This window comes from Thermobia domestica, chromosome 17 (assembly GCF_964235325.1).
Source record: "Thermobia domestica chromosome 17, izTheDome1.hap1.1, whole genome shotgun sequence".
Taxonomy (NCBI): domain Eukaryota; kingdom Metazoa; phylum Arthropoda; class Insecta; order Zygentoma; family Lepismatidae; genus Thermobia; species Thermobia domestica.
The window spans coordinates 180,375,155-180,392,349 of record NC_137470.1 but is presented as its reverse complement, the minus strand read 5'-3'; the positions used below and the strand labels follow the sequence as shown (position 1 = coordinate 180,392,349).

Sequence of the window (17,195 nt, the reverse complement as noted above, 5' to 3'; positions counted from 1 at the left end):
CGGGTGAGAAATTATACAACATATTTTCCGGTGTAATAAAAAAATTAGGAATACATAGCTAAATTCAAGAAATTACTTAAAAGGTTTCTCGTAAACAATTGCTTTTATACTCTTGATGACATTTATAATTTTGACTATGGAAACACGAAATTATGTTTCTTAATTAACAAATCGAATGTCCTAATCCTAACTATATATAAAGCTACATGAACTGACATAAATTAAAAGGGTACTTCCGGTTGACGTGGAAAGTTGAAATTTGGCATGATTGTAGCTTTCCGAGACTAACCAACAGAAAAATTGTCAAACGTGAATATTTTTAATTTTTAGGGGCTCTCAAGGAGACATGAAGAAATTCTCCATGTTATTTAAATGGACCAATTAATTTTTTTTTAATCTATAATCTCATGTTTCAGGTGTTTGGAATTGGAATGAAAACTTGAAATTCAGTACGTTTGTACGTTTTTATTAGTGTTACCTAAGTAAATCACTAAAGTAAAAATTTCCAAATTTAAAGTGGTCTTACGGGAAACTGGAAAATTTTTTCCATGTTATTTTTATGGGACACCTTTTACACTCCAAAATTATTGGGCACTTCGTGTAGGACTACAATGATTAAATTTAACATGATTCTAGCTTTCCGGGACTAACCGACAGGAAAATTGCCAAAAGTGAATAGTTTTAAGTTTTAGAGATCTAGGGATCTCTTAGGGGCGATGAAGAAATTCCCCATGTTATTTAAATGAGCCTTTTTGGGACTTATAATCTCATATTTTAGGTACTTGCAATTGGAATAAAAACTGAAAATTCGCTATGCTTATAATTTTTTTGTTAGTGTTATCTAAGTAAATAACCAAAACTAAAAATTTCCAAAATGTAAAGTGGTTTTATGGGGAACTAAAAAAAAAAAAAACTTTCCCATGTTATTTATATGGGACATCTACACCCCAAAATGTTTAGGACTTTAAGAGGATTAGAATGATGAAATTTGCATGATTGTAGCTTTCCGGAACTAACCTACAGAAAAATTGCCAAAAGTGAATAGTTTTAGTTTTTAAGGGGTCTAAAGCGGGGATGAAGTAATTCCCATGTTATTTAAATGGGCATTTTCTTGGGATACAAAATCTTATCTTTTAGATAGTTGGAATAAGAAAAGAAACATGAAATTTGGTAGAATTGTGGGTTTAAGAGGTGCAAGGCCATAGGCCGAGTAAACGAGAGGATCAATGGGTCAAGTCCTCAGCTGGGCCTAATTCAGGAAATGTAATTAAAGAGCAAATGCACGAAATTCACTCTTGATGCAAAGGCTGATACATAAGAGATGGGAAGCCGTAGGACAAGGAAATGGAGGGGTCTGGGTGCGGAGCACCCAACTAGCCAAACTTAGTCTTGTGTATGATCCAAAGATGTAGTAAAATGAACTGAAACTTAAAGGGTACATTCAGAAAAAAAAAAAGGGAAGGTTGGAGCAAATTAAATGTATATATTCCTAAACTTCTTTGAAAGTATTTGTTCAAAACAAGTATGAAAATTTACCACCTACACAGTGAAAGTAGAGAGATTTTAGAAGGTTAGAAGGAAGTTTTCTTGAATATGATTGCACTCGACTCTTTTAGAGTCGGGTATTGTAGCTACACGGACATCACTATTTGACTTACCGTCCCTTGCATCACACACTTTATGCATCCGGCTATATAGTGCGCTAATCCTTCGCCTAGTACAACCTGACGTTTTAATTTTGTCAGTAATAAGTCATAGGCATCCAGAGCTTCGACGACCACAGTAGGATTTATTTGAGTGATAACCATCTCTGCGAGCTTTGGGATAAAGCAGCCCAGGGTATCCTGAAGTACTAGAGGAAAAGAATTCATTGAAATATCAGCAAGCATGCATATAAAAGTAAATTAACAAGAGTAAGGTAACAAGTTTTCAATATTGAAAAGAACACAATTGATATCCTTGTATTTCATAAGTTATAGTTTTTTTTTTTTAAGTGAAAGTTCAAGTGCAGAAGATAAAACGAATGTCTGCTTCATAATCATAAATAATGGCATCATCTGACCGGAGCTAACAGTATTTTTAGCACTGGGTAGTATTAGAGGCTGAGAGGGACTAAATTAGAAGCCCGCATTTGAAGACTGGACTTAACTCATTACTTCCTTTCTTGGACTTCTAGGAGGACAGCCTTAGGTGGCAAGACTCGGTCTCAGGGCTGCTCTGAATCAACTCCGTCAGTTAGGAAAGTCATGTTTGCCCTAATTCACCCCACAATGAATTACCTTAGAGCAGTGGTTCTCAAAGTGGGGTCCGCGACGCCTAAAAATTGAAATAAGTTGTAATAAAATGGAAATCACAGCTGTTATGCAAGATATACATATTTTTAAGATTAAGAAACTGCAGCTGTTGGCAGTACGAGTACAAAACAATAACTATTCATCATTTCCAGTGATCAAGGATTTTATTGGCTTTTCAGGTGAAAAATTTTGCTGAAATGCACAAAGTACTTGTAAGACACTTGAGAGCATTAGCTACAAATTTTCGATAATATTTTCCTATCCCACAACCTGGTAATGATTGGATTGAAATTTCTTTCACTAATGTAGAAATCCATGACATACGCGGTATGAATCTCTCTAACACAGAACAAGAACAGCTATTGGAAATATCCTGCGATACTTCATGGAAAAACGGTTTCAAAGAAAATGAACATTGCAGCTTTTGGTTGCGTATGAGTTGTGAGTATGAAGAGTTGTCTAAGATGGCATTGGAACATTCGCTGCCTTTCCCCACTACTCACTAATGTGAGCAGACCTTTTCTGCTCTTTGCAGTATTAAAACCTTAAAGGGAAATCGTCTTAATCTGGAATCGGACCTGATTGATGGTGACCAAACTAAAGGTTTATCAAGTGGATTTCCTTTAACAAAAAGAAAAAAAAGGTCACTCTTGAAAGTTACTGAATTTTCAATTGAAATTTCGTTTACTAGGAAACAATCATGCATTAGAATAAATTATTTATCGCATTATTTTTCTTGGTCTTTTTCTTGTCAGTGGTAATTCTAATTAGTATAAGTTTTTAGTATCATGTGAAATTTCAGATGTCATTGCAAGGGGGTCCGCAGATCACTTTCCGAATTAACAGGGGGGTCCGTGGTATCGGAAAATTTGAGAACCACTGCCGTAGAGAATTTCTGAAAAATCACTATTGTTTTTAAAAGTATTTTGAACACACAAAAATTCACTAGAAGTTCCAAAGGTCATCTACAAAATATATCAATTTCGAAGAAGTAGAACATCAATACACAGTCTTTTGAAACCAATTTGCCTTCTCCAATGAAAGCCAAATTTGCCAGTTCTTGCTAAGCGGTCGACAATGAATGTGGAAGCAATTGAAAAACAACAACTTCCCGCAATTTGAACATCTTACAGCGAAATACAGCGCCGTAAGTGTGTATGTTTTTTTTCGGAGCCCTTTCTATCAGATTTTGAAATTCTGAACAGCATTGAGCTTTAAAATCTATTTTGTTTATACATTCATTACACATATAACCTAACATTAGCCGTTGGCGTGCCAATCGCCAGTCACGCAGGTGCTGACACATAGGAGTGTCGGAGGACTTAAATTAATTTCTTCACGGGCATTGACTTTCTTACGAAGTATGATAAGTCAAATGTGAAGGCACATCCTCCCAAAAAAGAGAGGTTCGTCGCCTCCTGAATAGTAGATTGCATGAGTCATTGTTTCCGGTGATGCAGATGGTACCGACAGTGATCTGAGGTATGCAGCACTGGGACCTGACCACCTCAGGGAGCTCCGAGTCAGGCTTTGATTCTGTACCTTGCGGTGACGAAAAGGTGTATATGAGCGTGTCTTGAACACTCCGGTGGAGGTGCCGCTACTCTCACTCACTAGAGGAGTTCCCGCTACCAGAAGGTATGACTGGAAGATGGACTTCGGTGCACTGCGCCAATAGGCATATCCCAGTCTCTTCTCCTGGAATGGTCTGTTGAGCCTTGGCAATTTTGAACGGTGCAACCACTGTCAGATTCATTTCTAGTGATCAGGTGTTGGCCTGTAATGTCGGACACATACCCGTCCAACGTGGAAAAACAGATGCAGCTGTATATAGATTCACCGACGAAAGAAAAGAGCGTTTTATACGTACAGTAAGTTGTATATAAAACATTGTATGTAACAGATTGTGGCTCTTTCTTTTTGCTCAAGAAATGCGTTTAGAATTTTGCAGCTGGGAACATGTATACTGCAGCAAAGCAGAAAATGTTTGGTCTTTTAGTAACTGAATAAAGATAAGTTTCTTGACTAGATACATTGCGTCCATGATGTTTTTGTAAGTTGAAATTAATGTTCTATTACAAGTATTATTTGCGTTACTGTTAGATTCTCATCAGTTTAATGGAGGTGTAAACACGCCAGATGTCAGTTTTGGCCGGCAGTCAGACGGCTACCGTATCGGCAGGTTTTTGTGGTTATGTGTTATGGCTAACTGCGTACTATGTGAGGAGCAGTACAACGGAAGTGTGCAGTAAACGGAGCAGACAGTGTTAGCTTAAAATATCCAACCTCTCTGATTTTCAGAGAGGAAAATTTTGGTGCTCGGTTACGTGACTCGAAGGTGACTAAAGTTGCAAATCTGTTGGGTGTGTCGCGAGGGACAATGTCGAAGGTGATGATGGCATACAAAACTCACCGCAAAACCGATCGGTGAATAGTGATGCACTGCACAAGGAATGGTGCAATATTCTAGTTGCTGGTATTCACGACTTCTATGACTCTACTCCACATTAGTGTTGTTCTGAAAGCAAAAGGTGGACCAACGGCACACTATTCTCGTAAGTTGCATATTTTTGGGTGTTTCCATTAAACTAAGTATGTGTGTGTACGTGTGTCATTGTTAGAAATGTGTGTGTTACTATTATGATGATGTGAGTCGGTGTCTCATTAACTATACTGTGCACTATCATCTTGCTGATGTCATAAGGGTAAAATTTAATGTCAAATTCATTTTTAATTTTACAATGAAATTAGTTATTGTCGAGCTTCTCAAAAACTACACATGAGGATTTTTTCAGCTCGATAAAATCTACCGATTAGTACATATCTCGTCTTTGAAGAATACTGAACGCTGATAATATTGTCTTTTCTTTTTTCTTTTTTTGCAAATATTGAATATGTGATGAATCCGGCATACGTTCACAAAATATTTTGTTTTTAAATCAGTAACAAAAATCTACATCAGCGACATTGATATATTTGGCAATCAATATCTTAGAAACACTAATAGTACGGATTTTCTTGCTTTACAGTCCATTGTTTTCTTTACGTCACAAAAAATCGTATGTAAATTACAAAAGATGCAGCAGCTGTGCGAAAACCAGATCACTAATTTTCTTTCTTTGAGTTGTCTTATCATACTGTCACCATATTGTCATTTCCATACTGTTTACGGTGCGAACAACATATTAGAGACGTTTGTGAGAAATTTTCTTTCGGAGTCCTAACCATCTTTACCTTTCTTTTGCTTGTTCACTTCAACCATAGGTCGATGGGCAGCATCGAAATTTTAAAAGTTTTCTCTTCCTTGGGAGAGCTGTTTTATACTTTGATAAGGCCTCTTCTTCGTAAATGCATCTAAATATTCTATGCTTGGTCTTCCTCTTCCTGGTTTTCCTCCTGCTTTTCCCTCTATCAACACGGTAATCCAATCAGAGTGCCGAATAAGATGGCCAAACATGCTGTTTTTTTCTTTCTCATATTATCTTCATAATCTGTCGTCCTTCATTATCTTCCTTTAGTACGTCTTCATTCCTTTTCCTTTCGGTCCATGATATGCGCACCATTCTGCACCAACACCACATTCCAAATGCTTCTAGCTTAGATATTTCAGCTTTTCTCAATGTCCACGTCTCTGATCCGTAAAGTGCCGCGCTTCATACCAGGATCTTAATAAATCGTTTACGAACGTCCAACGACACATTTCTTAGCAGTCCTCTTTTTCTACTGGATGCTTCTTGCAGTTTAACTTCCTAGGTGACAATAAAAAGGTTTACTTAGCACAAAAGCTTTGGGAAGACTCATCTAGAAAAATGAATTGAAAAATTCATTAGGAATTATTATTAGAAACAGTACTAAATGGGATGAATCCACCATTTCTGGATGTAATAAATCATTTTAACTTGTAAAATTTACGGAGAATTTTAAAGAGAACGACGGAAAAGAGAGGTTCCACAACTTCCGCAATCTAAGTAAATGAGTTTTGTAAGTTATATGGTTGGATATATTTCAAATATTTTTACCTCTTACCGGTGACTTTTACTCTTAAAATCTACAGAGTATCTACTAGCACATAAAAATTATTATATAATTACCTTCATTTGGCTCTGTCATCTTGGCAATATAGATGATGAATTGAGCGAGAGTGTTAATAGAGGCCACTCTTACACATGGATGAGGATAATCTAGTAAAGTATATACTTCCTTGAAGCATATGCCAACATACGGTAAAAACGCTTCCCTAGAAAACAATTTTAAAAAAGCACGTTATGTTATTGTTTCAACAACAATTTTCTAACATAAAAATAACCATTCTTGGATTTCTTAGAACATTATTATACATATTCTACAAACAATCGTGGATTACTACTTGATTAGAATTTAGGATTTAGATTTCTGGGCTTTCGGCATCTATGGCCATGTTAGCCCGTCACTAGGATTAGGATTAGGAATTAGATTTCTGGGTTTTCGGCATCTATGGCCATGTTAGCCCGTCACTAGGATTAGGATTAGAAATTAGATTTCTGGGCTTTCGGCATCTATGGCCATGCTAGCCCGTCACTAGGATTAGGATTAGAAATTAGATTTCTGGGCTTTCGGCATCTATGGCCATGTTAACCCGTCACATATGAGGGATGACGGCCCTCGGCGATCACACTATCCGATGAAAGGGAAGGAAGAAAGGATTGAAGGTAAGACTTACTAGGATTAGGATTAGGAATTAAATTTCTGGGCTTTCGGCATCTATGGCCATGCTAGCCCATCACTAGGATTAGGATTAGAAATTAGATTTCTGGGCTTTCGGCATCTATGGCCATGTTAACCCGTCACATATGAGGGATGACGGCCCTCGGCGATCACACTATCCGATGAAAGGGAAGGAAGAAAGGATTGAAGGTAAGACTTACTAGGATTAGGATTAGGAATCAAATTTCTGGGCTTTCGGCATCTATGGCCATGCTAGCCCGTCACTAGAATTAGGACTAGGAATTAGATTTCTGGGCTTTCAGCATCTATGGCCATGCTAGCCCGTCACTAGGATTAGGATTAGAAATTAGATTTCTGGGCTTTCGGCATCTATGGCCATGTTAACCCGTCACATATGAGGGATGACGTTCCTCGGCGATTATACTATAAGAGGAAAGGGAAGGAAGGAAGCGGGCTACAGGTACCATCTCGGCATTTGCAGAACCTAGGAAAAATCTCGCTCAGGATGCCTGGCCTGAAAAAGCTTTTCACAGTTTTTCGACCAAGTGTTCCCACCGGGAATCGAATCTGGACCGCTCGCACCAAAGGCGAAAGCGGTAGCGACTATTCTACGCGGGACTACTGAATCACTACTTGAAACTGAAATCTTCAAGTACTATAGCTTTCTCTACTTGTGGTCACGTATGAATCACAGTGGCAAGCCTAAAGCTAAACTACCCACAACAAACATTCAGTATTTTCCGCGCTTCCGGGTGCTTAAGTAAGTGTCTTGAATATCGTTCCGCTATCTGTACTTCCTTTCAGCAACTGATTTGTACAGAGAAGTATTATTCTCTTTTCTTTTTAATGAATAACAATTTTAATACTTTTATTTTATTGATTTTTCTCCAAGCTTATTTAGATATTTCTTCTGTTGTCAAAATGAATTTGCATAATAAATAGATTTATTACTACTTCACATGCTAGTTCATTCGCACAAGCTTTAGTATGTAATATGGAATGTTGTCTGGATCTGAGGTGTTCAGTTTAATTGCTTTAGTAGCTTATATTACTTCTAATTAAGTAATCGGAATTAAAATTAGATCACTATTACTAACAATATTTGATACCAAGAAGTTTTGACTACAATCTAAGTCAAAACTTTCATAAAATACTTTGTTATATACTTTAGCAATTCCATTGTGCCTTTAAGTAATGTGCTACGGTAGTTTACTTGTTGTGAGATGTGTTTGCTGCCAGAATATTTAAAGATATCCCCAAAATTTGAGATCTTATAGATGCAACTCTCTAGTCTTAAATAGTACGATTTTTGATTTGATATATATCTTTTTAACAAGTTTACCTAAATTTGAATACCTCTGATGACATACAATATTATTTCTTGTTTAAGCCTTGACAAAATATTTCTTTTTATAATTCTAACTAGACATTGGCTAGCTGGTAGTTCCGCCCCCAGACCCCTGCGTTTGCTCAGCCTACGGTCTCGCATCTTTTATGTATCAGCCTTTGCATTAGCAGTGAATTTCGTGCATTTGCTCTTCATATTTCCTGAATTTGAACAGCCGCGCGTTTCGCCCACACACCCCCGCCTTTGTTCGGCCTACGACCTCGCACATCTTTAATTCACAATTCTACGGAATTTCAAGTTTCTTTTCCTGTTTCAACTATCTAAAAGATACGATTTTGTATCCTAAGAAAACTCCCATTTAAATAGCATGGGAATTTTTTCATCCCTCTTTAGACCCCTTAAAATTTAAAAATAATCACTTTTGACAATTTTCCAGTCGGTTAGTCTTGCAAGCCTACAATCAAGCAAAATTTCATAATTCTAATCCTTCTGGAACTGCCTAAACATTTTGGGGTGTAGAAGATGTTCCATATAAATAACATGGAAAAGATTTTCCAGTTTCCCATAAGACCACTTTAAATTTGGAAATATTTACTTCAGCGATTTACTTAGGTAATACTAATGCAAACGTACAAATGCACCGAATTTCAAGTTTTTATTTCAATCCAAACACCTGAAACATGAGATTATAGGTGCAAAAACAGGGCCATTTAGACAACATGAGGAATTTCTTCATATCCCTTATAGACCCCCTAAAAATTAAAAATATTCATTTTGGCAATTTTTCTGTCGGTTAATCCTGAAAATCAATCATTGTGCCAAATTTCAACTTTCTACGTCAACCGGAAGTATCCCTTTAATTTATGTCAGTTCATGTAGTTTCATATATAGTTAGGACTAGCCTTTGGCTACGGCCTCGGACCTCTTAAATCCACAATTCCACGAAATTTCATTTTTTTTTCCTATTTCAACTATCTAAAAGATAAGATTTTCTATCCCAAGAAAACTCCCATTTAAATAACATGGGAATTTCTTCATCTCCCCCTTTGACCCCTTAAAAACTAAAAATATCCATTTTTGCCATTTTCCTGTAGGTTAGTTCCGAAAGGCTACAATAATGCTAAATTTCATCATTCTAATCCTGCCGGAAGTGACTAAGCACTTTGGGGTATAGAAGATGTCCCATATAAGTAACATAAGAAAGACTTCTCAGTTCGCCATAAAACCACTCTAAATTGGAAATTTTTATTTTTACTTATTTACTTAGTTAACGCTAACGAAAACGTAGAAGCATACCGAATTTCAAGTTTTTATTTCAATTCCAAGTACCTAAAACATAAGAGTATAGGTAAAAAAAAAAAAAAAAAAAAAAAAATTAGCCATTTAAATAACAATGGGAAATTCTTCATTCCCCCTTTAGTCCCCCTAAAAAGTAAAAATATTCACTTTTGGCAATTTTCCTGTCGGTTAGTCTCGAAAAGCTACAATCATGCCAAATTTCAACTTTTCACGTCAACCGGAAGTACCCCTTTAATTTATGTCAGCTCCTGTAGTTTTACATATAGTTAAGATATGATTTCAATTGTAAATATTACTGCTATAATCCACAAAGTAAAAATAAGTAAATAAATAAATAAAAAACAATTCTTAGTCAAGCTTATAATATCGATGTTCATTAAAAAAAAATAATGCTCTTCTGTTTACAATCATAAGCTGAGAATCTAACGCGGCGCAGAATTTCAACAGTATGCAGTTACTGAGAATAGCCTAGAGTTGATATCACTGCTTTTTCAAAAGCATGAGCCTTATATTCCGTAGATGATGTTATCCTGAAGAAGCTCTTTTGTCTGAACTTCTCGTTGTAACCTTTTTTAAGCCAATGAAACTAGCCATAAGCATTTATTGTATCTTATTTTCCATCTTTAATGTTATAGCTAGACATATCCTTAGCTTAACACGAGAAAGAGGATTCTATCAGTGCATATTTTGTCATAGTGTTATGCATTGTTCGTTACCTATCTTTCTAAATATGTGTGCAGTTTCAACAGGTCCTTTATTTTTCTTGTAACAGGTGCCGGAATAAGATTTACTCAAAAAGGGCTAAATACATTCATGTCACTTTGTTCATTGCACAATATAATCAATTGTTATAAGTGCTATTTCTTTATCTGGGTATACAAATTTATATATCAAGGGATCACATTCTTATTTATCCATCACGAAATTGGTATTTCAATATGATGCCTACTTGGACGTTTCTCAGCTTTAAATTTTCTTTCTTTTCTTTAAAATATGTTATTTCCATTTCTTTTCCCGATCTGATGAAGTATTTTGGAGAAAGATCTCATAGTATACTTTTCAATTTCCTGAATTATGGTTTTCCTATTTTCTGGTAAATAATTTTATATATATCCTTTACAATACTTTTCAGCATACAATATAAAATACAAGAAATATAATTGTCTTTCATCTTCTTATGATTAAAAATAAAATTTTTAATTCTTAAAACACATAAGCTAATTTCAAATTGTTAAATTTTATCACTAAGCACCTTATTGCCACTTCACAAAAATGGTTATCACAAACTTTGTTGCTTGCAAATATTGTAGCATGAAATGTTCACTGTAAGACTCGGACAACAACTGAGAGTTACAAAGAGCTATTAAAGTATCAAAAACTGATGGGAATAAGTGAAATGTGTAACTCTCATAAAACTTTGAAATGTTGCTGTCAATTTAATTATTACCAGTTGAGAATTCTCCAAGAGCATTGCCAGAACGAACTTAGAAAGAATGGAGAGATGGAGCAGGAAGGATAACTGTGATAATTCCTGCTTGTAAAACTAAATCTTTGTATTCACATCTTGTTCTGTTTCTAGCAAAAAACTCGCAGACTATCATCTCTCTATGACTCACAGTTCCTGAGGTATGGCTCGTAAAATCTCCCGAAATCGAAACTATTTTTTGCCCAATATCTCGGGAACGGTAAGAGTGACGCGAAAAATTCCATCACTTTCTCAGATAGTTTTCAATGCTCTATCGAATGGATGGCTCAAAATTGAAAAAATAATAAATAACAGAGACAGACAGACAGACACATAGATATAGATAATTCAGCAACAAACTTTTTAAGTTCGTTGAAAATATCACTAATCACAATACAAGTTTGTCAATAATGAAACGATACCTGGCTACGCTGATAAATAACACACACAAAACTGGTCTGCTTGTCACTTACTAAGATTCGTTGCTTCCAAGAGCAACAAATCAACAGTAAAATGATTTTGAGAAAGGTAGAATTTAAAGGTAAACCATACAAAAATAAATTTATGAAAATACTCTCGCACTTCTTTCTAAAGAAACGTAGAAAGCGATTGCAATTCTTTATTATTTGGGTGGTTTCGTAAGTTTTTGATGAAATTGATTAAACCATATTTTTGGTTCAAGAAAGTAACGTTAGTTGCCTGTATAAAGTTCGTCAATTTTGTTTCATTTTGGAGCACGGTTAAGGAGAAGGAAGACCGGTATAAGTTTCTGTGGCTAACTAGAAGTACTAAGCGAACAAGATATATTATTCAGCACAATATTTAGCACAAAAGATTTACAATGGTGCAATAAAAGTTTTCAAGCATATTTTACTTTCTAAACTAAGGCTTAATCATCAAATGTAGAATGAACTTTCCAGTAATAGATTACTTTATTGCGGAAAGAAAAATATAGGCAAAACATTGCACAAGGCGTACACAATTTTAGAAAAGTCCTGTATCGAATTACAGTAACCACTAGAACTTTATGACCATCTACCTAATAGCTGGTGTCCCAACTTTGGATCGCAGAAGAGCAATAACGTGATTTAGCATGGAAGCAATGAGACCTCGGTAGGCGACTGGAGACAAGGAGCACCATATCTCCACAGTCAAGTCACTTAATTTCTGTAAATTTCGAGGAGGAGGACGATGAGCTCGAATCTGACGTTTAATGGCATCCCAAAAGTTTTCAATTGGGTTAAGTCTACGAGTTTTGGGAGAATTGAAGTAATTGTGAAATTCTACACTGTGCTCCTCGAACCACTGCAGTATAACGGTGCCCTTGTGAAAGGGAGCGTTGTCCTCCTGAAAGATGCCATACCTAGCTGGAAATATGGCCGATCAGCAATGACACGCCTATAGCTGCAAGGCGTTATGGTGCCCTCCACATACACTACTGGGCCCATGGATGGCCATGTAAGATTCTCCAGATTATAATGGATACAGCCACCACCGGATTGTCATCATCTTCCTGAGCACGTCTCGAGCATCTGTTCCCGCGCAAGACGACGGATTCTGGCCCGGCCATCGATTTGATGAAATCGGTAGTGTGATTCATTGGAGCATGCAACGTTGTGTCATTGTTCTGAGGTCCAATGACGATGGGCATGTGCTCTCTCCAATCGTTATCGATTACGCAGTGCTGTTAATATTGCTATACGTATGAAATATGTACCAGTGTACGGTGAGTTGTGTGCTCAGACATATTCGTGATTGTCCACTGTTAAAGTTCGTTAAAGTGCTGTTAATTGTCCCAGAGTTTGCTCCCTATCCTGTTGTACCAACCTCAACAGTCTACGATGTCCGACATCTTTAATGAGGTGTGGCTGCCCAAATGTCTTGTGGTTTGTTACTGGTTTTATCGTCCTTTTCCCACCCTTGGAAGACAGTAACCACAGCGGCTTTCGAATACCCGATAAGTGACACTGACTCCTAGCTCATTTCCTACGAACTCTCGTTGGCCTTCCCCATTCTACGCACATGTATTACGAGTACACTGACTGATCGACTGAGATCCCTGTCACTGCCTGGCGAGCTGTTTTACTGTGCCCCATGCCTCTTATGTAAGCCCAACGAATTCTTTCAAAAAGTAGCGGGGTGGATATTATGTATTGACTGATCGGTGTATAGCAATGTTTTATATTTTTCTTCTTTATGCTTCTAACAAGGCAGTACACAAAATGTTCTTCTTGTTCACCTTAACCATCGGTTGGTGGGCAACATGGAAATTTTAAAACTTTTCTCTCCCTTGGGAGAGCTGTTTTATACTTTGATAAGGTCTCTTCTTCGTAACTGCATCTAAATATTCTATCCTTGGTCTTCCTCTTTCTGGTTTTCCTTCTGCCTTTCCCTCTATCAGCACAGTAATCCAATCGGAGTATCTAATAAGATGGCCAAGCATGGTGTTTCTTCTTTTTCCTATTATCTTCATAATCTGTCGTCCTTCATTAGCTTCTTTTAATACGTCTTTATTCCTTTTCCTTTAGGTAAATGATATGCGTAGCATTCTGCATCAACACCACATTTTAAATGCTTCCAGCTTGGATATTTCAACTTTTCTCAGTATTCACGTCTCTGATTCGTAAAGCGCCACGCTCAGGGTCTTAATAAATCGTTTCCGTACAACCAACGACACATTTCTTGATGTTAGTAGTCCTCTTTTCCTATTGAATGCTTGTTTAGCCTGTACTATTCTGGGACTTACGTCACTTTCACTTCTTCCGTTCGAGGATATTAGACTTCCTAAATAGGAAAACGTCTTAAAGTTTTTGATTTTCTCTCCATCTAGCCATACGTTTGTCCCTTCCTGTCCTGCTCTCGTGCACTTTATGACTTTGGTTTTATTCTTATTTATCTTCATTTTGCAGGTTTTTTCCAGTTGGTCGTTCAAGTTTGAAAGTGCTTCCTCCAAATCCTTTTCGTTCTCCTCTATCCGTATTATGTCATCAGCAAACCTTATTGTGCTGAAAACCTGGCCATTCACTTTTGCACCTTCCTCAAAATGTTAGGGATCAGAAATCTCCGAGTTAATTTTTAACTCGCGGAAACTTCCGTTCTTCGCACGGGAAAAATACGTTTATGGATAATATTTGAACCTGTTTCCGTCTTAGGATGCGGAATTCATTGAAAGTATAATGATAAAGAGCAATGAGATACTCTATTTCTGGCATAAATTTTGTATCCCACTAAGCCCCTTAATCAAAGTGACAAGATAAAAGCCCATACTAACGTAAGTACTATGATATGAAAAAAAAAAGAAAGAAAGAAAAAGGATAGTTTCAAACAGGTCGGTCGTTTTCCCACAACAGCCAAAATGGGGAAAAATATCATAGAAAGTGCTTCCTTCCCTTCTTAAATTCGAAAATTTAGAGAAAGTGTGCACATATGCCTACTTACTTGAAATGAGAAGTTTATGTACTGAGTTTCATCTTCCTAACTTCACAGCGTTGTGAGATACTTGTCACATACATTTCGACCCTCATACCCCACTTAGGATACTCATTTTAATCATAGTGATATAATGCAAACCTAGTGAGAAGTAGGTTATAAATATAATTCAAAATTAATTTCAAACAGTTCACTCCTTTCCCGTGATGTGATTCCATATGAGATCACTTTCAATCAGTGGCGTACGCAAGGAATTCGGGGTTTTAACCCTCCTTCCCTAGACCAAGATATTACGCAAAAACAAACTTTTACCATATGAACATATGGATACAAACTGAAATTATATGAACTTGGAAAGTTGAATCTCCCGTTGATGGAGTTTCACGTACGCTACCGCTTTCAGATTTATATATTAGATGAAGTAGTATTTTAATAGGTTTTCAAGTCTCTCTAACAGATGGACCTGTTTTTCTAGACAAATTTCTCTCTTTGTAGGGTATGGTCTTGGCTGTTGATCAAATGAATTCTCGTATTTCATTCCTTATCCTGGTTTCATAAGTACCATTAGCAGATCACGTGGTAACTTTTTTGTACAACGATAATTTTACAAATACACTCTTCAGTCATATCTGAAATCAGAAATGGTTTAACTTAGCATTCCTTACTGAAATATCTACAGAACGCCACAGATGACTGATCAGTTGTTTTTAGTACTATTTATTGTCAACTTTTCTCCTTCTGTTTCTACTACTGCCATACCGTGTGTTACACCAGCCACAATAAAATTTGTCCACAGTATTCTACGAAGTTTTTTTTTCCCCCTTTGATTTATCTCTAAAAAATCCTTTCCTTCCCCTTTTCTCAAACATTTTTGGATCAAAATATTCAATATACTTTAATAAAAACATTCCTTGATGCTTTATATCTAGAGAACTATATAAAGTGTAGGCAAACTGAAACTATCAGTTACCTCAGTATGATGTGCTCATTCCGTAAAAAATTCGAAAACTCGAGTTAGGTTCCGTTCAAAAATTTTGTGGCCCCTGATGCAAAAAATCCAATATATTTCATTCAATTAAAATTTTTCTTGTACGCCTTATGTCTGGAAAAGTACATATAGTGTAACAAAACCCAAACTATCACTTGACTCAGTATGATGTGCTTATTCCGCAAAAAATACGAAAACTGGATTTAGGAGCCGTTCAAAAGTGTTGTGGCTCCTGATCCAAAAACTAATTTTTGGCCAAGATCGTAATCTTTTGATCCATTTTTTGGAAAGGTCCTAAAATTCTTCTTTCACTGTCTTTTTGTTCCACAACAAGCGATTTAATTCTTTTATTTAATCAATTTTCACATCTCGAACCCTTCTAGTTGTTCCTTGTCCACTACCTGCTTTGCTCTATGAGTGTAAATTAGAATTAAAATATATTTACCCAATATACACAGCGAGCTTCCTTAAGGCCATAACTGCTTCTTCTTTCTCAAAGGCGTATGCTTCCACTGCTATAAACCCTAAAAATAAAAAATTACCAAAAGACATGTCATACAGAAAATTACAAACTGCACATAGGAGATACAAGTACGTAAACAAAAAACAAGTATAATTTCATAAATGTTTTAAAAACTTAAATAAATACTGTAACATTTCAATCCAAATAAACTGTACGGGTCACTAAACTTTCTCGCTCCAACTTTCGAAATTAAATTATGTTAAGCTGCAGTTATTCATGAAACATTTTCTTGTGAAATACAAACAAAATTCTGAGGCATTTTCGGAAAATTTCATCAAAAGAAAACTCATCCCCAAAAGTAAATTATCCCTTGTAGATTTCTTCTTAACAAGAAGCTTATACCATAAGTTAGGGTTAATAATGAAATATTTGTTTATATAATATTAAAATCGCATGAGTTATATTTTACAAATTCTCAAAAAAAAATAAATAAATAAATAAATAAATAAAAATAAAAAATAAAAAATAAATAAATAAATAAAAATAAAAATAAAAAATAAATAAATAAATAAAAATAAAAATAAAAAAATAAAAGAAATAACCCGAAGAGTAAAATTATTCCTTGTGGATAGTCTCATGGAATTGATCTATGCAATATTATAATAATGAAATATTACTAAACTGCCTTGAGCCGTTGAAAAGAAACTCGTCCCCAAGAGTGAACTATTATTTGTGATTTTTCTCGTAATGAATAATTTACACAATATTATAGTTATTAATTAAATATTTACTTATGGCATACGAGAAAAATGGCTTGAGTCGTTTTTGAGAAAGTCGTATGAAGAAAACTTACCCCTAAGAATAAACTACTCCTCGAACATTTTTCACCAGAAATAAGTTATGCTATATTGTCAGGCTATTTATGAAATATTTATTTATAAAATATGAACAAAATCCCCTGAGTGCAAATGGATTAGTCCAAGAAGTGTTTAAATTATTATAATGTGATTATATATAAAGAAGACAGTGGCGGTTTTAGCTGGTAGGCCGGGTAGGCACGTGCCTACCCAAACATTTACAAAAGCATATAAACGCTAAAAGATAAAATAAAGAGTATATATATTCTACTATTTATATTAATGGTAGATAATTATTTAACAAATAGCATCAACACTACTGTAAAAGTAATTTTCTATTATCATTAA

General features: G+C 35.7%; 1 protein-coding gene across 1 annotated transcript in view; it reads right to left on the bottom strand.

Annotated features, from left to right (window-relative positions):
* The window catches only part of LOC145674257 (importin-4-like), a 105,827-nt gene that overhangs the window by 26,209 nt on the left and 62,423 nt on the right, over positions 1-17,195 (bottom strand). The window contains exons 12-14 of the mRNA XM_081744092.1: positions 15,973-16,051; positions 6,386-6,531; positions 1,659-1,852 (exon numbers count right to left, since the gene is read on the bottom strand). Coding sequence (XP_081600218.1) covers positions 1,659-1,852; positions 6,386-6,531; positions 15,973-16,051 — 419 coding nt within the window. The remainder of the gene's footprint in view (positions 1-1,658; positions 1,853-6,385; positions 6,532-15,972; positions 16,052-17,195) is intronic.